The 26,548-nt window shown below is 49.7% G+C and overlaps 1 protein-coding gene across 29 annotated transcripts in view; it reads left to right on the top strand.

The window, feature by feature from the left end:
• Nucleotides 1–26,548, top strand: part of CACNA1C (calcium voltage-gated channel subunit alpha1 C) — a 650,562-nt gene that overhangs the window by 393,182 nt on the left and 230,832 nt on the right. For all 29 annotated transcript variants that reach the window (XM_073020354.1, XM_073020379.1, XM_073020353.1 and 26 more), the window contains exons 4-5: nucleotides 5,354–5,493; nucleotides 14,359–14,498. In XM_073020354.1, the coding sequence (XP_072876455.1) occupies nucleotides 5,354–5,493; nucleotides 14,359–14,498 (280 nt within the window). The remainder of the gene's footprint in view (nucleotides 1–5,353; nucleotides 5,494–14,358; nucleotides 14,499–26,548) is intronic.

Genomic DNA, 26,548 nt, shown 5'->3' on the forward strand with positions numbered 1-26,548 from the left:
CTGGCTTCAGAGTTCAGGCATGAGGAGGGCCACAGAATTGCGTATTCCTGGAACCAGAGGCGCTTGGGGCATCCATGAGAACAGTCTTTGACCAACTTTTTATTTTCTTCACTCCATTCATACTCGCCCTTAGATGTTTCTATGACAGCACAACATATGTTTTGAAGGAATTAACCAAGCTGTTTTGCTTGTTTATGGTTTTGGTTGTTTTTTTTTTTTTAAGTAATTCTAGAAGGGCAGTCATGCCTCTAAGGTCAGACTGAATAACACTGCTTGTTGCAGCATTTAGTCAGCACACGCACACACGCAGTGCACACACATGCCTCACGGTGACCGTGTCCCAGACTTTTCAACAATAGGCAGCTGTCCTTCTCTGGGTTCTTGTTCAGACCCCTTCTTACTGGCTCCCTGGGCCTTTTCAGTTCTATCTCAGACCCTTAAACAATCAGCCATGAGGATCATGAAACCAGCCATGTCTCTGGGGATAAGTGGGACCAGTGAACTCTGTTTCTCCAGTACCCCGGCAGGTGAGACGGGATGAACAGACCTTTGGCTTGAAGGTCAGAAAGTCTGGTTTCTTGTCCTCTGCGTGTTTCTCCCGGGCTTCAATATCTTGTTAGTAGCCTAGTTTTTCAGGTGAGGAGTTTAATTAGATAACCTTTAACTTTCTTTCTCTCCCAGACTTCATGATTTTAAGAGAGGTCCTGTAACTTCTGCTGGAGATAAATTCGCATAATGTGAAGGAGATTTCTTGGGGATGAGGTTTCTGATGGGATGCACATCCTGATTGGCATTTGTAGTGGCTGTTCCATACTGATTTGGAGCCCAGCCTCTGCCCTTTTCTCTTTAGTCTGCACACTCTCCTCTTTCAGCCCTCCCCTGCAAGATGAACTCTGCTCTGGGCCCCACCTCTGTAGGTCTGATCGCCAGTATCTCCAATTCAGCACGTTCATAACTGATGTCTCTACCTTCCCCCAAAACCCCTCTTCCTCTTCTTGAAGTCCCCTGCTGCAGTGAGAGGCATCACCATCCACACAGTCACCCAAATTAGAAACCTCAGGGAGGGGGCATTGCACATCTCTGCACTGCCTCTTCCCTCAACCCCTACGTGCAACCAGAAAACAAAGCACATGCTTTCTCCTCTCAGATCCACCTACGTCTCACCAATCCCACTGCCTCTACCGTGGCTCCAGCCTCCGTGATCTCTGCATGGGTCGCTCCCCCCTACCCTTAACCCCATCACTCATTCTCCAGCCAGTGCCAGATTGCAGGGCATATCTCCCCAGGTCATTCCCATTCTCCTCAGAATGGAATCCAAGCATCCAGGCATAGCCACAAAGTTCCTGGTCATCTTGCTCCTGCTGTGCCCTCCAGCCCTGCTACTTCAACACCCTCATCCCAGCCAAATCAAATGTTTGCATCGCAGAGCTGTCCATACTTCCCATCTTCTTAGTTCACTCTCCACCTGCAATGCCTGACTCCTTCCACATTCCCTACCCCATGCCCCCAGCCCCTAAGCTTCTTCACCTGGACAACTCTTCATCCTTAGAGATTCAGCTTGAAGGTTCTTACTTTGGGAAGTCCATCCATAGCCAGCTGTGCTTGCCTCCCGAATGCCATGTACTAATTGTATTGGAATCGTCTGTCCATTTGCCCTGCATTGTACTAGTACATCCTCGAGGTTTGTTTCTGAGACTTTTTTTCTCAGATCTCCAGCAGGTCCATCTGGGTCTCCCCATGTTCTATGCCAGGATGCAGGACAAATGTTACATGGCATGGATCAAGGAATAGGCTTCATTGGGAAAATTTGCCAAGGCCCAAGGTCAACAAGAGAAGTCACATCCCCCAACCCTTCCATCTCAAAAAGAGATATGCCAGGTCCAGGATGCTGCTGGTCCTGCAGTAAGCCTGTACCCCAGTGGAGGACCCTCACCACATCCCCCAAACATAGCTCTCTCTTTTTATAGGGCAATTAAGTAAGAGAAAGCAGCCTGTCAATGAGGGAATAAGCAGACTGCTTAGTGCCAGGTGGTCTGGACTAGGGGTGCCAGCTGTTTACAGGAGTTGTCTGGGAATGCCAGTTTCCCAGCACATAGGGCCCTCAGAGCCTTCAGGATATTGCTGCCCTCTCTGACAGGGGGAGGAGGGACTCTGTGCTTGAGTGCTACCTCTTCTGGAGGGCTCATTATCTAGACAACCCAGAGGGAGATACAGGGTCACTTTTTGACAATGCAACTAGTTGTGCCACACCGATCATGAATGACTGAGGGGACAGATGGGTGGATGGTGGGTGAGTGGATGAGTAGATGGATGATAGGATAGATGAATGAGTGAGTGGGTGAATGGATGAATGGGTAGATGGATAGATGGATGGATAAATGTATAGGTAGGTGGATGGATGGACGGATGGATGGTTGGATGGATGGATGGATGGATGGACAGATGGGTGTATGGATGGTAGGTGGGTGTATATATGTATGTACGTGTGGGTGAGTGGGTGGATGGATGAGTGGGTGGTTGGATGAGTGGGCGGTTGGATGGATAGAAGAATGGGTGGGTGGGTGGGTGGATGGGTGGACTGATGGATGGGTGCTTCAGTGGGTGGGTGGGTGGATGGATGGATGGGTGGGTGGATGTATAGATGGGTGTATGGATGGTAGGTGGGTGTATATATGTATGTATGTGTGGGTGGGTGGATGGATGAGTGGGTGGTTGGATGGATAGAAGAATGGGTGGGTGGGTGGATGGGTGGGCGGATGTATAGATGGGTGTATGGATGGTAGGTGGGTGTATATATGTATGTATGTGTGGGTGGGTGGATGGATGAGTGGGTGGTTGGATGGATAGAAGAATGGGTGGGTGGGTGGATGGGTGGACTGACAGATGGATGGGTGCATCAGTGGGTGGGTGGATGGATGGATGGATGGATGGATGGATGGATGGATGGATGAATGAACGCACAGGTGGGTGAATGGGTGAATGAATGGATGAGTGGGTCGGTGCATAGGTGGGTGAATGGATGGATGGATGAATGGGTGGGTGGCTGGCTGGATAGGTGGTGAGTTGGTGGGTAGGTGGATGGATGAATGGTGGGTGAGTGGATGGAAAGATGAATGGAAGGGTGAGTGGGTGGATGGATGGATTGATGGGTGGATGGACAGGTGGATGAACAGATGGATGAATGGATGAGTAGTGAGTGGGTGGGTGGGTGAATGGATGAATGGATGGGTGAGTGCGTGGAAAGATGGATGAATGGATGGATGAATGGGTGGGTGGGTGGATGGATGGAATAAAAGAGTGAAAACAACTAGCACATATGAAAGCACCTGACATCTAATGGATACCCAACTTCTGTTTGTTTCCCTTTCCTTTTCCTTCTTTCTCATCTCAGCTTCAACTTTCTGGGAATACGGAAAGAAGTGACCCTGTCATCTAGTGGCAGACATGAAAGCTCTGAACCATCACGGTTTGGGGATGAGGAGATGGGCTGAGTGGCTGTGTGACAGCTCCTCTATTCCTATTCCCACAGACATCCTCAGGTTCCCCTGTGCTGGGTTGTCTCATGTTTTCTCCTTCAACATGGCCCTGATGTACATTTTAACCCAACACCACCTGACTTTAGAAGATTGGAGCTTCCCACACACTGTGATTTGTTCCTGGGTCACAACCCCAAGGGAGCCGCCTCCCTAAATGCATTTTATGGCACAAAAATGGGCAGGAAGGGAAGGACGAATCTGCCTCTGAGATGCTGATTAAGTCTGACCCCCGCACTCTCTTCCCACTGCCTCTGCGTGATCTGGGCTTTCATCAGCATGTGAGCTGGTGGTTCTTCCGGGTACCTCAGAAACACCTGGAAATTGTCTACAGTGCACATTTCCAGGCTTCACAGCCAGGAGATCTGTTTCAGTAGATCTGGACAGGGCCCAGAATTCTACAGTTTTTAATTTGCATCCTCAAACTGCTTCACAGTGAAGCTGGCACTCCCTACATGCCCAGGGGACTGTGATGGAGTGAATGGGAGCCCAGGTACCCGAAGGCTCCCTACAGAGCTTTCCATCCAGCTCCTGATGGCCCTGCCTTGGAGGACCCTGCCCAGCTGGCCAGGCAGGAGGAAGTGGGCCTTTGTGGGTAACACTCCTCCTTCAGAATGTGGGCGAGCCTGGAGCACCCCCTCACCACTGCTTCCACATGCGCACACCAGAGCTCCCTCTGACTGGCAGAGGAGGGGAAAATGGGTCCAGGGGTTCTGAGCCAAGTGCCCACTTGGGGCTGCGGACAGACCCGCCCCACTCTGGAGGGCCTGTGCCCAAATGCAATATGGATGGGTGTTTCATGGCTCCAGTCAAGGATGGCTGAGGCTTCTGCAGAGGCGAGCAGTGGAGCATGAAGGCATCCAGGCAGCCTTTGCCTGGTGGGGGCCATTAAGGTTCTGCACTTGGGATGGGGGTGTGGGAGAAAGCAATTAGTGGTGAGGGAAGAGCATGAATCAGCACAGAGTCGGCTCGCTCTAATTGAGCCAACAAGTTTGTCCTGTTCGCTCTGGGCTCCCAGGGGTGGGAGCTGCATCCTTAAATGCAAAGCCCTTCTTCAAGGTGTCAGGGGAGGAAGAAGACTGTCTTCTGTCCCTCGAGGGAAGAGAGGGGCTCCTTCCATTCTCCACCCCCACCCAGTGCCTGCCTCCATCCTCAAAACGCTGATTTTCTCTGCTGAAATGTTTGATGTCTTTGGACAGAAGGTTTTATCTTCTTAAGAAAGAGATTTCACATTTCTGGATCAGTGTACGTGAGCAGGTGGCCTCTGTCCGGGCTGCTCTTAAGAGATCTTCACCGTCTCCATTTCTTTGTGGCTGCATTTTCGCTCCGTCATTTGGAGGAACTCAGCTAGTACCCTCCCCAAGACCAAGTCTGCTGTCTTCAGGGCTTGTGCCTGCAGAATTGTAGCACGATTTTCCAGGAGCTCTGCTTTATCCCCTTCTCTTTTTGCCCTGACATTGTTTCCCTTTAGATGGAGACATTGTGACTTCTCTTCTGGGAGGGCACAATGAAATGTCAACTGATTAACTCAATAAAATGTTTCAAAAAATAGGAAATTTTTCCACTAGTCTAATATTTACGTTTTAATGGGGGAACTTTGACGAAAAAAAAAGAAAAAGAAAATCCCGTAATCCCCAGTAGCTTGGTGCTGTCATGGTAGAGCTGTGGAGTTGCTAATTTGGCCTGGCTGTCCCCACTTGGTCCCACTACAGTGGGGCCAGCATTGTCTTCAATCTACTTGTGAGATCTGCTGGTTCCAAACTTTCCAAATCCCCAAACTAATGACTTATCTTTCTCTCTTTTCTGTTTTTGTTTCCTAGGAACGAGTGGAATATCTCTTTCTCATAATTTTTACGGTGGAAGCATTTTTAAAAGTCATCGCCTATGGACTCCTCTTTCACCCCAATGCCTACCTCCGCAACGGCTGGAATCTGCTCGATTTTATCATTGTGGTTGTGGGGTAAGTATCACTGCCTGCCTCTTTCCCTTTCTCTTACCAGTGTTGCGGGACTTTTCCTTAGGTTAGCTGGAGACAGAGTCCTTGTCATACGGCCGCAAAAATTTAGGCTCGTAGATGATTTAGAGAGTGAGAAAAATGAGATTTATTTTGCTAAAGGAACAGAAAGGGAAAGAGAGATTCTTGGCAAAGTGAGAGTGTGCGCTTCCTGCCCATGGGTTTCCCGCCTCGCAGACCGAATCCAAGGTTTTACCCAGGAAAAGGAGGGGTCAGGTCTCCCTGCTGCAAACGGTGGCATGAACGTCTGTGGCTCCACCCCAGTGTGCAGGCTGGCTGGAGTTTCTCTGGGGATCGCTTGCCATTTGGCTATCTCACCAGTACATCCCTCTTCTTCCTTCTGTAGTATCTCTTTTCAATTTGGTCCTAACTGTGCTGGCCTTCAGGCAAAAGAAAGGATCCATGAAAATCACTTTGAATTCACACTTCCCCAGAGGGACAGGATGTTCCCAAGAACACCTCTCTCTACCACTCCCACACAGGCATGCACACACACACACCCCTCCCTACCACACCCACGCAGGTGCGCGCACACACACCCCTCTCTACCACACCCACGCAGGTGCGCGCACACACCCCTCTCTACCACACCCACGCAGGTGCGCGCACACACACCCCTCTCTACCACTCCCACACAGACGTGCACACACACACCCCTCTCTACCACACCCACACCCCTCTCTACCACACCCACGCAGGTGCGCACACACACACCCCTCTCTACCACTCCCACGCAGGCGTGCACACACACCCCTCTCTACCACACCCACGCAGGTGTGCGCACACACACCCCTCTCTACCACTCCCACACCCCTCTCTACCACTCCCACGCAGGCGTGCACACACACCCCTCTCTACCACACCCACGCAGGTGCGCACACACACACCCCTCTCTACCACTCCCACACAGGTGTACACACACACCCTCTCTACCACACCCACACAGGTGCATGCACACACACCCCTCTCTTCCACTCCCGCACAGGAGTGCACACACACACCCCTCTCTACCACTCCCACTGCCACTCCCACTCAGGCATGCACACACACGGTTGGACCTGAGTGCTCCTAATGGAACCCACACTGCTCGGTGCCGCTAAGGATATCCTCTTGCTTAAGGACTTCATGTCATCTCAGACCACATCTGGTCCCGCAGTTCCTCTGCCAGTTTCCCTGCTGTATCACTGAGCACATTTGGAACAGCTCGTCCGTGAGCATGCAGTCTGCAGGTGTGGGGTGAGGGTGGGGCGCACATGGACTGTGCCTGTGCTCTGGACTCGTACAGAGGCCACATCCCCATTCTCACGCTACAGGGGGCCTGGTTCTGTGGCCCCAGGGAACCAGACTACTCAAGACAGGTGGATGAGAAGGAAACAGGGAACTATGAAAGGCGAAGATGACAGGTAACCAAACCCCAATCAAATGCAGCTTCCCCCCAGACACCCTGCTCCACGGTAGCATAAGAGTCCGTCTAGGCTTTCAAAACAGCAATGCAAAGAATCTGAAATAAAATGTGGAAGTGATCTCCTTATAAATAAGTTGGTAACCCCACAAAAAGATTCTCCATAAACTATTTGTACCTAACAGGCCTACATACACTGGTGAAGTGTAGGTTATTAAAACGCAGGTGATGAAGTTCCATCAACACATCTGTCTTGTAATAGGAGGGAGCCCATTGCAGCAGATTTTACCTTGAGAAGAAGCCGGCTCCTTTGGGCTAGTCCCTTGTTACTCTGAGCCCAGTGAGTGCTCAAGTGGCCATCACCTTGGACTCTCCCTCCCTTGAAGTCCTGGCAGTCTGCAGAGTCAAGGCCAGAATGTCAGGAGCTCTTTGTCCCAGAGGCCTATTTTTGGAGGATCCTTTTGTGCCATCCCGGAGGAGACACAGCCATTGTGGATGTCTCCAGAGCACCCGCCATTCACCATCTTGTGAGAGTGCCTAGTCTTTACAGCAGGAAATAACGCAGGAGGACGTCGAGATCATTTGCAAGTTATTTCCTCGTCTCTGGCCATCTGGATGGCTCACGAGGTTACTTGGAACCACGTTAGGGTTTTTTCTTTTTTTTCTTTGTTGCGTTATTTTGCCTGGCCAATGAATGATGCACTTTGGCCGTATGAACCTCAGGAATATTTGGGTGATACGAGGGGCACTAAGGTTATTAGTGTCGTTAGCCAGGTCTAGCTCTGGCTCACAGCACTCGGGGTGTGCATGCAGCTATAGGAGAGATTTTGCGGCTTCTGCTCATGCCAGAATAAACAAAGAGCGGCTAAAACGCGTGCCTTGAATAACTCAGTAAACCATAGCAGAAGTCCTTAAGGTGGGTTGTTCCAAATGCCCCTAAATCCTTTTCAGAATTCGACATCTTTCTCAAGGCCTCAGTCTCCTGGGAGCCTTTTGCACATGCATAGAAAAGAGCCTTGGGAATGAGAGCAGCTGCTTCTGGGACCAGTGGAGGGATGAGGGTGACTTGCAGGGACGAGTTTTGTTTAGGCAAAATTTTGGAATTTTGGAGTGAGTTGGAGTTGATTATATGTGCTTTGCCCCATATGTGGTCTTAATTAAATCATGAGTCGGGGAAGCAGAGACAAGAAATGCAGGGTGAGTAGGCACCAAACAGGAGCCCTGGGAGGGAGGGGTCCTGCCTGGGTTGACAGGCAGTACAGTGGTGCATCTCTGGACTACGCTTCATGCCTCACCTGCAGCCTGTCTGGACCCAGCTTCATCCCTTAGACTCCTCCCCACAACCATAGGGGGTCCGGCTTTTCTGTGGGGTCAGCCCAGATTCCAGTCACATCTCCCTGGGGTCTAGGCCATGAGGCTGATGAAGAGAGGGAGGCATCCAGTTGTGTGCTCCTGTTTCTTTTTTTTTCTTTTCTTTTTGAGACAGAGTCTCGCTCTGTCGCCCAGGCTGGAGTGCAGTGGCCAGATCTCAGCTCACTGCAAGCTCCGCCTCCCGAGTTCTCGCCATTTTCCTGCCTCAGCCTCCCGAGTAGCTGGGACTACAGGCGCCCGCCACCTCGCCTGGCTAGTTTTTGTATTTTTTAGTAGAGACGGGGTTTCACTGTGTTAGCCAGGATGGTCTCGATCTCCTGACCTCGTGATCCACCCGTCTTGGTCTCCGAAAGTGCTGGGATTACAGGCTTGAGCCACCGCACCCAGCCATGTGCTCCTGTTTCTAAGCCCCAGAGGTTATGACACCAGCAGTGGCCCAGCTTGTGGCTGCACTTGCACTGGGACGTATTTGGAACCTAGTCTCTCTTCTCCTAAGGGCTCTTCATCCTGTCTGAATCAACCTATCCTTGTAACGATCCGCCATCGCTGGAGGGTGCAGCTTACCACCTCTCTTCAGCTCGCCTCCTTTTTCTGCTTCCTTTGCAACATTAAGTAGTAATATTGGGTAGCCCTTTGCTTCCCTGGGTCTCTTGGAAAATATCTGCTATCCTTGGCGCCTCCTCTGTAGCTGTAGGGAAGGGTTTCTCCTGGCCTCCCACACAGCTGGGGGGGGGGGGCCTGACTTGCCTTGGAGAAAGGTGGACCTGCCTGCCTACTGCCTGAGTGCCAGGCTGAGAGCGTCGTCTCTGCATTGCTATTCTGGTGGCACATGACACAGGGCATTTCTTTCCTTCCTAAAGCAGAGGCCTCCCCAGTGGTGGGACTGCTGAATAAACACGGAGGGACTGTGGTGGCCTCAGATTCACCTCCCCCTACCCAGGGACCATGGAGTCCTCCGTGGATCTCCTGCTTAGGAGGTTCCATGCCGGCCAGTGAGGCTTTGTTGCCCTGCCTCCCTAGCAGGGCGGTGGCCCTGCCTTTCCCATTATCTGGGCCTCACAATCATTCTACAGCCTCACGATCCTTTTCTTCTAACATCTCCACTGCCTGGCTACAGATTTGCCAAACACACCTCCCAGAGCGATCCTTCAGCCAGGCGTCCACGTCAGAGCCCAACCCTTAGGGACCAGTGGGCCCTAAGCCGTGGTTTTGCCTTTGGAATGTCTCATTGAGAAGAAATACACCAGCCACTCCTACATCCATGTTTGAATTTTCTACCCTTTCAAAATTAAAAGCGGATACGTAATAAAGAGTCTCAACTTGAGGCGGGAGTTAAGGGCAAGTTGTCTAATCTCCACTCCCTTCACTGAATCCTATTTTGTGAACATCTTTCACTCCGATAAACATATTGCTTTCTTGCAGGAAATACTGGGAACAAAATCGGGTTTGCATTGGGGTGTTGTTTGACAAATTTGCAGACGGGTCTTCGTTTCCTCCAGTCTCAGTGATCTGGGCTTCAGCGGAAAGAACATCTCCCTTGTAGAGAAAGAAGCCCACTCCCCCATCCTGGCAACTTCTGCCTGGGATTCAAGGCCTCAGCAGCTAACACAGGAAGCTGTCAAGTCTCCAGGCTGAGAGACACTGCAGATGCAGCCTGAACAGGGTTCTCAAACTTCATTCGGCTGCAGAGCCTGCTCTTGAGAGTCTCACTCAGAGGTCCAATACACAGACCAGATAGAAGGGACGTCCTCTGGACCAGAGGAGCCAGAACCCCAGTCACTCAGCCAGTCAGTGCCTGGGGGCCTCCATGGAGCGTTTCTAGGCCGATCCCCTCGTGGCTCAGCCCTGCCTGGCCCTGAACTTCTGCTAATGCATCTGGCTAATCCCCCAGCTGCAGCTTCCCATTTGTAGATCCGGTTACCTGGGGCATAAGTCACTTAGGAGCTCAAGCCTATTGCTCCTGAATGAAAGTTGCCCTGGCTCATAGTTCAGACCCGATATGGAGACCCACTCCTAATACCTGGGCGCCCTCCTTGATCCCAGACCCCACTACTGAAGAAACATGACCCAGCGTGTAGTGCACTCTGCTGCCAATGAATCCATTGCATCCTCTCTGGGTATAAAGGACAGAAATCGCCCCGCACGCCCTTCCCCCTATTTTTCTCGGTTGCCATGAAAAGCCCAAAATTCTTGAGTCATCCCTCATCACCCAGACTCCTGTTCCCACGTGGCTCTGTGCATCCTCTGATCTAACCCCTCCTTTCTCACTACCCCACGGCGGAAACCTTCCCACTGTGCCCTCCCATCCCCATAGTCTCTCGCCTATTCGGGGTCGGTCAACTTTTCTGTAAGGGCCAGATGCTGGTTTTCATCTTTGCAAGCCAAGTCTCTGTTCCAGCTACTCCACCCTACCCAGCAGCAGGACAAGAGCGGTATCTCCATGAGTGGGTGTAACTGAATTCCAGCAAAACTTTGTTTGCAAAACAGGTGGCCCAGTTCTCAATTTCCTTTCTGGTCACTTCCAGATTCTCCCGTGAGGGTACAGCTTTCTCTGCTGTCTCTCAGCAGGTGGCCACTTCCTGTCCCAGAAGCCTCCTTCCACTGTACCAGGTTGCCAGGTCTAAGGGGGCCCTGCCAGCTCCTGATTTCTGCTCTACTGCACCCCCCCCTCCCTTTTGACATTTGTGTCATCAGATCCTCTATGCCTTACTTCTCTTTACTGCAACCTTCCGCAGACCTTTGAGTCACCCCTCCTTGTGCCTTTAGGACTTGGGCTCTTGGCTCACTCTACTTCACTCCAAGACTCACTTCTTCTCTACTTTCCCTGCAGTAGCTTCTTGGTTCCTGGATATCTGCCTTCTGGGGAGCCTATCTCAGTAGGCCCACTCCCATGGTTATAGCCAATATCCCTGTCACCACTGATAACACCTCCCCCATAATCCCAAATCTAACATCCTACTGTCTAACCAGCACCACTGTCTTTCCAGTCCCTTCCCTCTCTCACCCTGACTCCCACAATCCCTTCGTCCCACCGTACTCTTCATCCCCACCACCATGTCCACCCTCCTTCCAGCCAGCTCAGATGCCATGTGCCACTGCTGCACTCGCTCAAGGTTTGCATTTATGCTCAGCATTCTTAGTCTTCTGTCTGTTTATCTTGCACACCTGGAAAAATGCCAACCCTAATCAAGTCCAAGCAGAGATCTGCTTGGTACCTGGAAAGGGTCAAGAAATCTGCAAAGTTGAGCAGAGTCTCACTTTACACTCATGACCTCCAACCTCGAGGAAGCCCTTAGTGACACCTGAGGGCCCTCCTGCTTTATCCCCACCCCATTCACCCTTCTGCTTTGTGAGAGAATTCTTTCAGCACCCTTGCCTCTCTCTTCACACTTCCCATCTCCTTCCCCTTTCACATTTTCGGCTGATGGCCTCGTTCCCCAGTTCCCTGAGAAAGATGCAGTCAGAAGGGGACTTTCATATATTCCCACAACTACGCGTCTGTGCTGCCAATGTGCCTTCTTACTGAACCATGGCACACAGCCCTGCCCCTGCGCAGGTGGGTACCTTTCGTGTGCACCCATCCCCTTCTTGCCAATGAAGGAGCTCCGTCCTACCAGCAGCGGTTCTCTCTCACTTCTATCTCATCACATTTTCTGCCTCTGTTAGATGATTCCCATCACATAGAAAAATGCTGTCTTATCTCCCATTCAGAAACAAAACCCTCTTGACTCCACTCCCACTTCTAGTAACCCCCTTTTTTTCTCTGCTCATTTAGAGCAAAAGTCCTCGAAAGAGTTGTCTCTACGGTGGCCACATGTGGCCATTCAGCACTTGAAATGTGGCTAATCTGAATTGCGATAATAATAATCATAAGGATAAAATAGACAGCATATTTCAAAGACTTAGTTACAAAACAAGGAATGATAAATGTCTCCTGAATAATTTTTTATATTTATTACATGTTGAGATGATAATATTTTGGCTATGTTGGGTGAAATAAAATCTATGATCACTGTTAATTTTGCCTGTTTTTACTTTTTTAATGTGGCTCCTAGCAAAGGTAAATTACACATGCAGCTCACACCTGTGGCTTGCCTCGTATTTCTGTTGGCTAGGGCTATCTATCCTCATGGTCTCCCACTCCCCCCATGCTCTCTTGAACCTATGTCTGCTAGGTGTTTGTCCACATCGCTCCACCAACACAGATGCCTCCAAGGTCTGGATGGTCTTGATGTTGGTAAACCCAGCGGTCAGTGTCCAGTCATGTCTCTGCAGCATGTGACACCACCGCCTGTTCACTGACCACTCGCTTCGTGGGGCGCTGTTCTCTCCACGTCCCTGCTCTGCAGTCAGTCTCTCTTATTGCTTTCTCCTCTCTTGACCCCTCAGTGTGGGAGCACTGCAGGGTTGGGTCCTTTCACATCCTCACCTTCTGCGCTGGCCTCCTAGGTAGTCACATATGATTTGACTTTAAATATGAACTATGCAACTACTGCGCTTTTGTCTCCAGCTTGGACCTCCCCACTGACCTCCAGACACAGTAGAACCAACTCAAGACATGCATTTGATGTCCAAGCAACAACTAAAGCTTCAAGAAGTTCTCGGCAGAACCCATGATGTCCATTCAACCATATCTCATCATTCCTGTTGCTCACGCCCAAACTGTTGGAATCTTCTCTGATTCCCCTCTCTTTCTTACACCTCACATCTAGTCCATCGGCCAGTCCCACCAGCTTTATCTTAACGTAAATCTGGTATCCAACTTTTTCTCACTACCTCCAACGCCACCGCTCGTTCTGAGCCACCAGCGTCTCGCACCTGAGTGACTACAGCAGCTGGTCTCTGGCCTCGCCCCCAACAGGAGAGTCTCCCACAACAGCAGAATGATTCTTTTAGACCTGTAGTTAGGTCATGTCACTCTCCTGCTCAAAGTCCCCCAGTGGCTTCTGTCTCAGAGAGGATACCAGCACCTGGTGGGGTTCCTTATTTCCTCTCCAACTTCCTCTCCCACAGTTCTCCACTTTCCCTGCTCTGCTCCAGCCACACTGGTCGCTGTTGTTCCTCTAATGCACACCCTGCTCCTCCCTTGGGCCCCTGGCTCGCCTGCTTCCTCTGCCTGGAACAGTCTCTAGATAACGAAGTGGGTCCCACCCTCACTTCCCGTAGGCCTCTGCTCAAGTGTCACCTGCAGGGAGTTCTTTGTGCAGACCTCTCAGGTGGGAAGGGAGGCAGCCCTCACCCTCTCTCTGCAGAGCCCCTCGCTGCCCCTCCTGCTCAGCACTCATCACTCTAAGCTGCAGTGTCTATTTACTGATTGCTCAGTTTGTTGTCTGTCTCCCTGCTAGAATGTAAGTTCCATGAGGGGAAGGGCTTTGTCCATTTTGCTGTAGCCCCAGTGTCTAGAACAGTGCCCGACATGTCGCAGGTGTTCTTGTTTGTTGGAGGAGTGAATATGCCAGCTCAGACCTATAGTGGCAAGGCCGAAAGCCCTGCATCTCAGTTACATGCATGTGTGGTTTTGCCCCACTTGAGACCTTCTTGTTTAACCACTGAACCATTCATTCATTTGTGCAGCACCCACCTCAAAAAGGAGGCCAGCAAAAAGATTTCCATGGGCCAAGAACAAGTCAAAGAGAGGGAGTCTCTAGAAGGAAGGAGGTGGGGAAATAGAACACATGGTTGCTGGCACCCCTGGGAGGGGTGCTGGGATATCATGGAGAGGGCGGAGGGCTCCTCAAGGAGATGAGGACTGACGACAGATGTCACCTGCTTCCCACTTTTGTCCAGCGCCTGTCCAGCTCATGCCTTTATGATGGCAGAGGGCCTGCCCCTCAGCTCGCTCAGGCCTCCCTGGGCCATGGTGGCACCCTGGGCATGGCCACCACCCACACTGAGGGGATGTCAGCTTACAACCACCCACAGACTCCACGCGTGCCCACAGCGCCCACTCCTGGGCTGGAGACCCGTGCGCAATTTTGCCCAGCTGGGCAAAAAAAAACCCCAGTCCTGACAGTCCTCCTCTCTTTCCTCTCTTCTAGGCTTTTTAGTGCAATTTTAGAACAAGCAACCAAAGCAGATGGGGCGAACGCTCTCGGAGGGAAAGGGGCCGGATTTGATGTGAAAGCGCTGAGGGCCTTCCGCGTGCTGCGCCCCCTGCGGCTGGTGTCCGGAGTCCCAAGTAAGTGAAGCCTGTTCTTGTGTACAGTGTTATCTCCTTGCCACTTTCTGCTGTCGTTTACTGAATTGCCAAGAACAGTCTGCAAAGGGACCTGCTTTCATATAAATGGAGGGGTTTTGTTTTTGTTTTAAAATGAGTTCCTTTGAGCTGAAGAACCCAACTCTGATATAAGTACCTTAAAACGCACTATGGTCCCAGCTCTTGGAAACTCCTGGAGACAGTTCACAGCAGTCACTCAGCCACATGAATACTACACGAAGGAAGTAATCCCATGGCCATCTGAGCCACCCCGGAGGCCCTGGGATGGGGATTTAAATACATTTTGCAGCAGAAGAGCCAGGTGGCTAATCCCCGAGGCTCCAGAGCACTTCAGCCAATGAGATTATCTCTACTTTCTGTATTTTTCCAAAGAACAATCAGGAAAGCATCAGTGGATGTTCTAAAAGTTCTGTTTTGACCTTTCTCCCAGCCCTCCCGTCCTGTCAAATAGGGTAGTCCAGGCCTCAGGAGCCCCACTGGGGACACCACACCTGTCATTGTGAGAAGTGATTTTACCCAGAGAGGAGGGTATTCAGCTCTCTGAATCGGGGAAGGGTTTGGAGAGGTATTGTCTATTCAGATGTCAGTCACATGGACAACACCTCTTCTGCCACTCCTGCAGAAGCCTGGCCCATTATGGATGCACCCCAGGTACTGAACACAGTGGCTTCAGGTGCCCTGGGGAGGTGCCAGCAAACCCCAGCCCAAGGTGCTCCTGGGGGCTCAGTCCACTTTAGGAGAACTCCTCCTACTCTTTCCTCTTCAGTTTGTGGTGTCTGAGAACAATTCTGGACTCATTTGCTTAAATTTTATTTTCAGTTCAACTCCAGTAGATTCGGCCCATGACTCAAGACATAAGTGACCTCTCAGACTAGGCTAGGACCAGATGAGCTTGGAGCTGGGGTGAGGGACAGGAAGACAGATGACCTCCAGATGCACAGCCTCTCCTACCCATGCCATGCACTAAGCACTTGGTTCCCAGTGTGCTGCTGGTTGGTATCTCATGGAGTCATGAAACCGTGGAAATATGAGGGGCTTTATATTAACCAGTTATTCATGCACGGAACGGTGAAAAGATCTTCCTGTGACTTTAATTAACTAGCAATAGAGCCAAAACTAGAATCAGGTCTCCTGATTTCTAGACCAGCTCTCTTTCCTACCACACTGCACTGCCTCTTTTAAAGAATTAAGCGGTATATATCTCTTGATTGTCTTGGATTTTTTTTTTTTTTTTGGAGACGGAGTCACGTTCTGTCACCCAGGCTGGAGTGCAGTGGCATGATCTCGGCTCACTGTAACCTCCACCTCCCAGGTTCAAGCGATTCTCCTGCCTCAGCCTGCTGAGTACCTGGTACTACAGGTGCTTGCCACCATGCTCAGCTAATTTTTTTTTTTTTAATTTTTTTAAATTTTTAGTAGAGACGGGATTTCACCATGTTAGCTAGGATAGTTTCGATCTTCTGACCTCATGATCCGCCTGCCTCAGCCTCCCAAAGTGCTGGAATTACAGGCATGAGCCACTGTGCCCGGCCGATTGTCTTGGAGTTTTACACATATATCCTGTCTCTTAAACTACACTATAAGCCCCTTGAAACCCAGAACTGTGCCTTCTATTGCCTCTGATTCCCACACAATACCTACTTCAGTCTCTAAATAAGCAAAGGGAACCTACTGAATAAGCAAAAGCAAGAGTTTGTTTTCTTTGCAGTGGGACTCCCTGGGCAAAGCTTGTGGCCTGTCTTAAGCTCAAAAGGCACACAGAGCTGAGCACACAAGCACAATTAAAGCCGACTTTCTCTACTCAGCCTTGACTGTTTGGGTGTACTTAGGAATAGAAACTGCATATATCATGGCCAGGACTCACTTCTTTTTGAAGCCTAAATTATTTGGGTTTTCCTTGTCAATCAGCCATAACTCAATAGCCCAAATCAGGAAGTAGGAAGGGAAGATGACAGTGACTTTGAACATGACTTTAAGGAGCTGATAATGGTACTGCCAGTGTGTCAGTGATAGGAACCAGGAGTTAATTCCAAATGCCAGCCAACCGAGCAAAATGGACACAGTGACCCTTGGCCTGTTATCTACGTACTTATTAGGGGCCTACAATTCTTATTAGGGGTATTGGGGCATATCATAAAGAACAAGCATGGTTCTTTCACTAGATAAATTTGACAGTCTAATAAAAGAGTGTATCAGTCAGCTTTTGCTGTAGGAATAAACAATCCCAAACTCTCCACGGCTTACAACCAGCAACTTTTACACCTGGCTCATGGCACCTGAGGATGGTGGTCAGCTGCAGCTCTTCTGCCCTCAGCTGGACTCTGGGCTTGACCTCATTGTGCGTGCCCTTCAATTCCAGAGCCCAGGTCAAAGGAGCCCTCACCCTCGGTGGTAGGCCTTGTAGTTGTCATGGCTGAGGGCAGATGCTCACAAAATGGGGCCTAGAGCCAACCGCACCAGCAACTTAAGGCTTATGCTTAAATGTGGCTTCTGTCTTAGCTGTTCACATTCCACTGGCCAAAGCAAGTCCCATGGCCACCCTCAGAGATAACGGGGCCAAGAAGGGTGCTGAACCTTCAGAGAAGCATGGGTGAACGATTGAGAACACATAGCAGCCTACCACAAAGAGACCGAGGAAATGATTGTTATCAACAGCAGTAGCTACAGTAATTGCTCTAGTCCAGAGATGCTTAATTAGAGATGAATATGGTTGAGAGCCTCTCATGCTACAGTGCATTAAAAGGAAGAATTAGATTAGATTGGGTCACTTGGGTTCCACTACAGAGGAAACTTCCCGAGGACGGAGCCCTGTCTCCATCTGTACTTAAGCAAGGTAGATGTGTCTTGCAGTGGTCAGGAAGCAGTAACACTCCTAGGAATTCTCTCAAGAGGATGAAGGCCTCAAATGCAAAGCCATCATGTTACCTGCTGTGCAGTCCAGGAAAATATTTTCGCCATTAGAGATGATGACACTGAGATGGTTTTGCTGTTGTGGGTGCCTTGCAGGTAGCTCCATGCTTATGCGTAGGAGCAACAACTGTGTCTGGTTTCCTGTGGGTCACCAGTAAAATGGTGACTTCCTCAGCTCATGCAACCTTCTGCCCTTTCTTGCTGGAATAGTGTCTGTGCAGCTTTTGAAACAGGGAACCATGCAGACCATGGTGGATCCGTGCATTGTACCAGTGTGGTTGGTGTCATCTACAAAGATGTCAGCAGTATCTCCCCCGACTACAAACCTAGACAAATGCCTCCTTCTTCTACTTCTCATAACCATAGGTTATCTCCTTCTGTATTTCAACAAAACTCCTCAAGAGTTGCCTCTACCTGTTGTCTGTGATTCTTGTCCTCCCATTCTCTCTTGAATCCACTCTGATGGGGCTTTCTTTCCCACTGCTGCACCAAAACATCTCCTGTCCAGACCATCAGTGATCACCGTTACTGCACCCAGTGCTCTGTGCTCCAGGACCGTGTTACATGATCTGTTGACAGCTTTGGATACAGCTGATCACTCCTTGTCTTTGAGCCACTATTACCCTTGGCCCTTAGGACACTGTTCTTTTTTTTTTTTTTTTTTTTTTTTTTGAGATGGAGTCTCGCTCTGTTGCCCAGGTTGGAGTGCAGTGGTGCGGTCTCGGCTCACTGCAAGCTCCTCCTCCTAGGTTCACGCCATTCTCCTGCCTCAGCCTCCCTAGTAGCTAGGACTACAGGCGCCCGCCACCATGCCCGGCAAATTTTTTTTTGTATTTTTAGTAGAGACGGGGTTTCAACATCGTTCGCCAGGATGGTCTCGATCTCCTGACCTCGTGATCCGCCCGCCTCGGCCTCCCAAAGTGCTGGGATTACAGGGCACCCTGCCCCAGAACACTGTTCTTTCTTAGCTCTGCCCTTCACGTGCTTGTTTCTTCTTCTTGGAATCCTTTGCTGACCTCTGTCTCATCTTCTCACCCTCTTAACATTGGGACGCTCCAGGGGTAGATCCTGAGACCTCTCCTGTGTCCACACTCACTCCCTAGTTATCACGTCCAGCCTCCTGGTGTTAAATATAATCTATGTATCTTCCAATAACCACCAGCTGTGTGTCACCAGCCCAGACCCTTTCTCCAAACCTCAGACTTGCATCTCTACCTGCCGACTCCATTCCTCTTCTGTCTGAATAGCTAATAAGTATCTTGCATTTAGCAAGACCCATGGCAGAACTCCCAGTCTTCCCAAAGCTTTTCTCAGCTGGGTAAATGCTCGCCTCATCCTTCTAGCTTCTCTGGCCGTATTGGACTTATTTCTTTTTGTCACTCTTTGCATACAACCCATCAGAAAATCCTACAGACTTTACCTTCCAAACATATCAAGAATTTGTCTCTTACCACCTGCACACTCGGCTCAGCGCTGGCCGCCCTCGCCTCTGACCTGGATGATGGCGACAGCCTCCTGCGGGAGTCTCTGCCTCAACCCCTGTCATGGCCTGGACCTAACACAGCATTCAAACAGCCCTCTGAACAGCCAAGTCGGATCATGTTCCTACCCTACTCAGGACCCTCCAAGGCTTCCGTGACTTGCCCAGAGTGAGCGCCAAAGTCCCATAGGCCCTGCAATCTCATGCCTTCTTCCTCCCTAAGCTCACCTCCTTCACCCTCCCCTCCTCTCCCTCCTTACCAGCCCTCCACAGTGACCCCCTTGCTATTCCTCCAACATTCCAAGCTCACCCCACTGTGGGGTGGTGGCCGGCGCTGCTCCTTCTGTCTGAACGCCCTCGACTCAGCTCTCCACAAAGGCCTGTGCACCTCTTCAGCCCCCGCTGATGCCGTCCCCTCACCTCATTCATCCACCCTTCCGTGCTCCATTTCCCCACATCACCTCTCACCATCTGCCATTCTATACATGTACGTGTTCATTTGCTTATCACCCCTTACCTCATGAGAATGTAACCTACATGAGGCCAACAGTTTTTGTTAGTTGTGTTCACAGCTGTGTCCTCAGCACCAACAATAAAGGTGATAAATATCTGTAGAATGAACAAACATGGTTGCACAGACGCCCATGGTGGCTGGCATGGCTTTACATCACAGGCCCTAAGAGTCACCCACTCCACTAAAATGACGTGAATGCTGCCAGCTTCCTAGATATGTGTCTTTGCTGGCCTTTCCGAAGGGTCTTTACTTCTGTCTCATTTGATCTTCATGACAATTGGGTGATATGAAGAAATGTACACAGGTGATATGTAGATATATAGGGTTTTTCTTACAACAAATAGGTTCGTTGGGCAGTTTTTGACATCTGCGATTCTAAACCAATAGTGTTAGAGGCTCCAAAAGTTGCATTTTTTAAATGTACTAAATGTACTAAATGTCATTGAAATCTTATGATCACAGGTTGTGGAAATAGTTGATTGCGAGAGTACAAGTCCACGAATCATTTATCAATTTGTTCAACAAAATCGACTGAGTACTTACTTTATGTAAGGTTTTACTAACCATTATAGCAGATACAGAAGCAAATCAGATGCTAAGTGTGTTCTAGAGAGCTTGAGGTGTAGTAGAAGAAAAAATATTCATAAAAGTGCTTAGATAGAATAAAACTTGGAGATGCCAAAAAGCAAAGTTTAGGTAAGATGTGCGATGTGATGAATTCTGTGACAAGCATGCATTGGAGACGCCATACTTTGGGGAGCGGGGATGGAGAATTGGGAGAGCCTTCTTGGAGAAGGTAGCATTTGGGAGGGAACTTGAAGGATGAGTGAGGAGAGGCGTTCCAGGAAATCACACAAAGGAAGGAGAGTGGCCGTGGCCCTCAAGATGCACACCGTGAGGCTGTAAGGCTAACGGCTTGATTATGCTATGGAGGTGAAAATCAGATTGGCCCATCCAATGGAGTTCTGTGTAGTTGAAAGATTTGGCCATTTGGCTTCATAGAGACTCTTCTGCAATAACAGAATCCGTTCCCTCTGCTGTGAGCATCCAGTCTCCCACAGCAGCAGTGCTGTGAAGCATGCATATGACATCAAAGGCTAAGCCATATGGAGGAATCAACGTTATGCAGCGAGATGAACAATAAATAGGGAGAGTTGTGCTGAAATAATTTGCACTGTATATGCAAGGAGTACGTTTGCTTGTAAAGCAGTAAGCAAGGGGTCATTCCCTCCTTTCTGTTTCATCTCAGATGCCTTCTGGAGAAGAACTTTCAGGAGGGGCTTGATAAGGGGAGAAGACAGATGGAGATGAGAAAGATGTGTAGGGTCTTTGACAAAAACTCACAGCAACCTAGACTTGATCTGATGATGAAGGGAACTAAAAAATCGCCTCTGTGTAAGACCAGCACTAGCCTTGGAAGACACGCTTCACCCATCATGAATGTTTATTGAGCACCCTCTGTGAACCGAGCACAAAGTGAGGTGCAGGGACAGAGGTCGTTAGCACACTCCCATCAGTCAAAACAGAACACCTGTGTGGTTTTCATAAGGACCATCCAGTTTTAAATCTGGACCTCCCAGTCCAGATTTGATAAGAGAACATCTTTCTAGAGCAGAGAGTCAAAATCATGTAACTCAGCCCCTGAAACTGACATATTTTGGAGTTCAGAGAATATCCCTGAGTCAGAACAGAGGCGCAAGCCCACACTGCTTCACTCTTCATCCTTTGCTTTTTCCACTGCCTGTGTCCCCATCTTCCCAGACTTCCCTTTCATCCTGGTTAATGTGATTTTAATTTAGTCCTAATGGAACGCTTTAAGGACCTTTCATGGGGTACATTTTTCCTAGTATGCGAGTCTTTACAAGATTAGATCTTTCAGGATGTCCCTTTTGTCAGTAAAATGTTGTATCTGGAAGCACAAAGAATAGAAAACAGCTCGCTGTTAAACAGAAGTTTGCTTTCATCCTGAGAGGTGAGAAGGAGCACTGAGGACCATGTGTGGGTAGAGGTCAGGTGCTTCCATTTTTCCTTGCTCAGGTGAGGACCGTTTCCTGAAAACAAATCAGCACCGGTTAGTAGACAAATGTCGGTGGAGTGGATACCATATAGAAGGCAAGGAAAGGCTTAAGACATGCTGGTTTTGAACATGAGCTCCTGAATCAGACTGCTGGTTTCTGCCACTTACGGACTCTGTGGCCTTAGGGAAGTTACTGAGCCTCTCTGTGCCTTTGTTTCCTCCTATGTAAAATGGGAATTGTAATCGAACCTGTTACCTGTTTCATATGCTGCTGGAAAGACTAAATGAGTTAATGCATGCAAAGCGCTTTTATGGTGTCCTGCTTATAGTAAGCGCTCAGTTAAGTGATAGCTGTCACATTCTATTATGTTACATAAGTAGCCTAGAAATAGAAGACAAGATCATTCTCAAGAGACAACAAATACACTTTAAAAGAGAAGGAATAGGCCGGGCGCGGTGGCTCAAGCTTGTAATCCCAGCACTTTGGGAGGCCGAGACGGGTGGATCACGAGGTCAGGAGATCGAGACCATCCTGGCTAACACGGTGAAACCCCGTCTCTACTAAGAAATACAAAAAACTAGCTGGGCGAGGTGGCGGGCGCCTGTAGTCCCAGCCACACGGGAGGCTGAGGCCGGAGAATGGCGTGAACCCGGGAGGCGGAGCTTGCAGTGAGCCGAGATCTGGCCACTGCACTCCAGCCTGGGCGACAGAGCGAGACTCCATCTCAAAAAAAAAAAAAAAAAAAAAAAAAAAAGAGAAGGAATATTCAAGAGTTAAATAGCAACTTGAGACCAAAAATCACCAGAGAGGCGTGTGTGTGATTATTTGACCTGCATAGTGTAGATGATGAAATGGATTCAAGGTGGAGAGTTTACCAGGGACCGTGGCAGTCCAGAAAGTTTTATGAAGGAGGACATATCGGAGATGAGCCCTGAGGTTTATGTGGAAGAGGCAGGGATGGGGATGGAAGGATGTCTGAGAATGAAAACCTCATTTGTTTAGGTCCCCAGTGAGGGCCAGCCTCGGCCAGCACATAGGTGTGGCGGGCCCCAACCCGTTACCGGAAAGGAAGTACAGGTAGTGAGAACCAGGAGACAAAAGTCCGCAGTGAGCAGACTGAGCTGGGTCTTGGATGGCATGCCAAGAGGCAGTTTTCTAAACAGCCACTGCTGTTCACTCTCCATACGAAACATTCAAAACACCGCACTGCAGAGACAGCTACGTGTCTTGGAAATCTACAAAAGGAGGTCAGAACTGACCATGGATCTTGAATTCCAGGGAGGTTCACGAACCCACCCTGACTGGTGGCAGAGCTGGGGTCAGAGCCATACCGAAGCTGCCACTGCTCTCTCCCACCCTGCATGACCTCCATCCCAGAGGCCAGGTCTGGGCCATCCTGCTCTGTCCTGAGCACCCTGCCAGAAGATCCTATGCAGCTTGACACCAAACACTCTTTTTTAAAAAATTGTTACTGAGACGATGAATAATGACTTAAAAATTCCTGCTGCAGAAGTTGAAAACTCACCTGAGTGCCAAGTCCCCAGGTGAACCACATTCATCCTGAGATGTAGTTTTCCTCCCAGGATGGGTTCTCCCCTCCTGGGGATTAGTCATTGTGAAACTGGCCGCACTGATTAGCAAGCAGTGCCAGTTAATCAGACCACTGGGGGCATATTAGAGCTACTAAAAGCAACTTTTCTGAGTGTTTTCACATTTTGATGGTTTAAAGACACTCATGCTGTCCTGTCTGAAATTTGCTGTTGGTAAATTGAGCACAGCAGATTTGCAATCCCATTGTGGCTCCCAGGAAAGTGTTTTCTGGCCCGGGTGGTGCCGCATTGTGCAAGAGAGGAGGCTAGGCAGCAGGCATGGTCCCTGCAAACAGCTCCTGAACCTCACCTGCAGTTAAGGACACCTCCCAGCCTGGACTGATAAGAGAACATCTTTCTAGAGCAGATATTCAAAATTATGTAACTCAGCCCCTGAAACTGATATATCTTGGAGTCCCAGAGAAGATCCCAGAGTTAGGGAAGAGGCTCAAACCACAGTGCTTCACTCTCAATTCCTTGCTTTTTCCACTGCTTGTATCCTCATCTTCCCAGACCTCCCTTTAATTCTGGTTGATGTGATTTAACACTGAAGTGCCCACAGGACGCTGCTGGTGCAGCTGAGCACAAGCCTGGGTAGGGAGAGGACCCAGCCTCGAGTCCTGGAGGGTCACCCGAACAAGCCTGGGGGCCTTGGGCAGGTCTGCCCTCCCTCCGGACTTTGTCCTGCATCTGGGACTTGAAGGGCCTGGACCGGCTGGCCTCTGCATCCCTTTTCTCCTGCCCATCCTCCCCACACCAGCCTGTATCCTCACTGCTTGCAGACCTTCGGCCTCTCCACCCCTTGTTCTCACCCCCTCTTATGTCCTTGGACTTGGACCTCGTTCTCCCCTCACTTTCTATTTTGCTTCCTCTTGCTTTTTATCCCCTTTGTCCTTTAGGGGTCTTACAGGCCACATACCCTTAAACAGCATGAGGGGACATTTACAAAGCTGCTTATGAGGACAGGGGCGTGTGCAGGGGGCCACCCCCGAGGCCATCCCTCATTCTCCTTCACACAGCGCTGGAGGCTGCCTGGTCCCCCTGCCTGCCCATCAGAGACGGTCCTTGTAACATCTTCTAAGCCCTTTCCCTCCCACTTCTTTCACTGCCACAGGAAGTACTCAAACCTTGTCCCCTGTATGCATCTCATGGCACTGTTCCTGAATCCGAATGTCTGGGTGGGAAGGGACTAGGCTAGTCCCACCGAGCTTCCATTCTACAGAGAGGAGCTCTGCGGCCGGAGGGCCACATGACTTCCTCAAGGTCACAGAGTGGCCCGGTGGCAGGTGGGCAGGACCCTTACTTCCTGCACGGTCTGCAAGGGGACTCTGATGGCGATGGTGAGGGAACCCTCAGGGCTGCTGATCTTTGGTGCCCCTAGGTCTCCCAGCCTCCCCAGGAGGGAGGAAGCCCCCAGAACTGGCTCCCCACCTTCCCACCCAGGCAGCCTGGGCTTGTGCTCTGCAGACGGAGCAGAGCACCCTGGAGGGCAGCCAGAGACAGCAGGGGACGGGCGGGGGGGCCCTTCACACTGCAGGAGCCTTGCCTCTCAGAAACAGAATTGAGAATGGGGTGGGTCCCACACCCGGCCCCGCCCCTTAGCACCTGCCAGGCCCACCTTCTCCCCCGGTGTCTCCTGATCTCCCAATGCAGACAGGCTTTCCCCTTGACCACTGCCTCCCCAGTTAAGCAGCTATCTTCCCGGCTGCCTCCCATGTGCCCCTGAAAGACGCCTGGGCCAGCAGCTCAGGGCCCACTCAGAGTCCCGGCTCTGCTGTGACTTCTCTGTTGCCCTGCCAGGTGCTTTGCCTCAGTTTCTCAATCTACAAAGAGTGAGTGATAGGGGTGCTGTGGATAAAGAAGAGATTCCACCTGGACAGTCCTACGAGCTCCCAGCATCCGAGACCTCTTGGAGAGGGACACTGTGGGTTGTGAGGATCCACCATACCAGACAGGAAGGCAAGAAGCCCCCCATGAGGCAAAGTGAGCTGACTGACACAGTAAGCACACTCACAAGGTCCCGCCTCCGCTATAGTGGAGTTTCACTGAGAGGTTACTGAATATCCACAACAGTATGTGGCTGAACTGAGAACATCTTTATTATTTAGTGTTCTAGATACAGTAGGATAAAAAGTCCTCAGGGCAAAGAATGCATGCAGTCACACAGGAACGTCACATGTGTGCTAAGGCACACACACCTTCCTCCAGTCACGAACTGGTCTCTTTTTGATTTGAGAACAAAATGTAGGAGGCAGTGAGAAATGTTAGGGTCACCTCCAACTGCAAGCAACATTCAGCATCCGTTCAAGGCCTTCAGACTCAAAGAGCTCGATTAGCTGACGAATCGGCCCGGTGGTCTAGGAACACAGGGACGTTATCCCTAATTTAGAGATAGGCAAATCCGGGCTATCTTGTTCGGACTGTTTTCCAGTTGGGATAACTCCTTCCAGGACTCGGTTTCTGTTGTTTAGAAGGGAGCACAGCTTCCTGAGCCAAGCGGAATCACGTTGCTTCTGGGCTGTGGGGCGCCCTGCCTGGCTCTGGAGATTGAGAGTGGTTCATAGTTTGCCTGTTGCCTTATTTATATTTCAAGAGTTGTGAGCCCCTTGGGTGGCAGGGCCTGACGGCAAATAGTATTGTTGTCACCTCAGGAATTGTGATGGAGTGGGAGGCACTCCGGCCTGCTGGTGAAAAGACCAGGAATCTAAGTCTGGCCAGCTGTGTGACCTTGTCATTTAACCTCTGAGCCTCAGCTTCCTCATCTGTAAAATGGGAGGGGTACAACTGTATTCGCCCTAGAGTGTTAGCCTTTAAGTGCCTACCCTGCTCACCTTTCACCATGGCAGTTGCCCTCTAATTGTGCGTAATTTTCAGTCAGCTGACTTCTTGAGCACCCCCTTGCATATTAGTGAGTGAGTGAGTTAGGTGTTTTTTTTTTTTTTTAAATTTTTGGATTGGGAACATTTCAGAGCGACCAAGGCTGTTGCCACTTCTGTTGTAGGTACTCTGGTAGACTGTGTGGTATGTGACCCCAAGGATATACAGAATCACATTGGGAGGGGAAAAACATGTTGGGGTGCGTGTGTGTGTGTGTGTGTGTGTGTATCAATGTCTGTATATATGTGTGTGTGTATATATATATATAAAATTTTGAGATATATATGTGTGTGTATGTGTGTGTATATATAAATGTGTGTATGTGTGTGTATATGTGTGTGTATATAATTTTGATGTGTGTGTATATATCAATGTGTGTATATATATGTGTGTGTATATATATAATGTTGAGATATATATGTGTGTATATGTGTGTGTGTATATATATATATAAATGTGTGCGTATGTATATATATGTGTGTGTGTGTATATATATAATTTTGATATGTGTGTGTGTATGTGTATATAAATATGTGTATGTGTGTGTATATATATGTGTGTGTATATCTAATGTTGAGAGGTATATGTGTGTGTGTGTATATATATAAATGTGTATGTGTGTA

This window comes from Chlorocebus sabaeus, chromosome 11, assembly GCF_047675955.1.
Source record: "Chlorocebus sabaeus isolate Y175 chromosome 11, mChlSab1.0.hap1, whole genome shotgun sequence".
Lineage (NCBI taxonomy): Eukaryota > Metazoa > Chordata > Mammalia > Primates > Cercopithecidae > Chlorocebus > Chlorocebus sabaeus.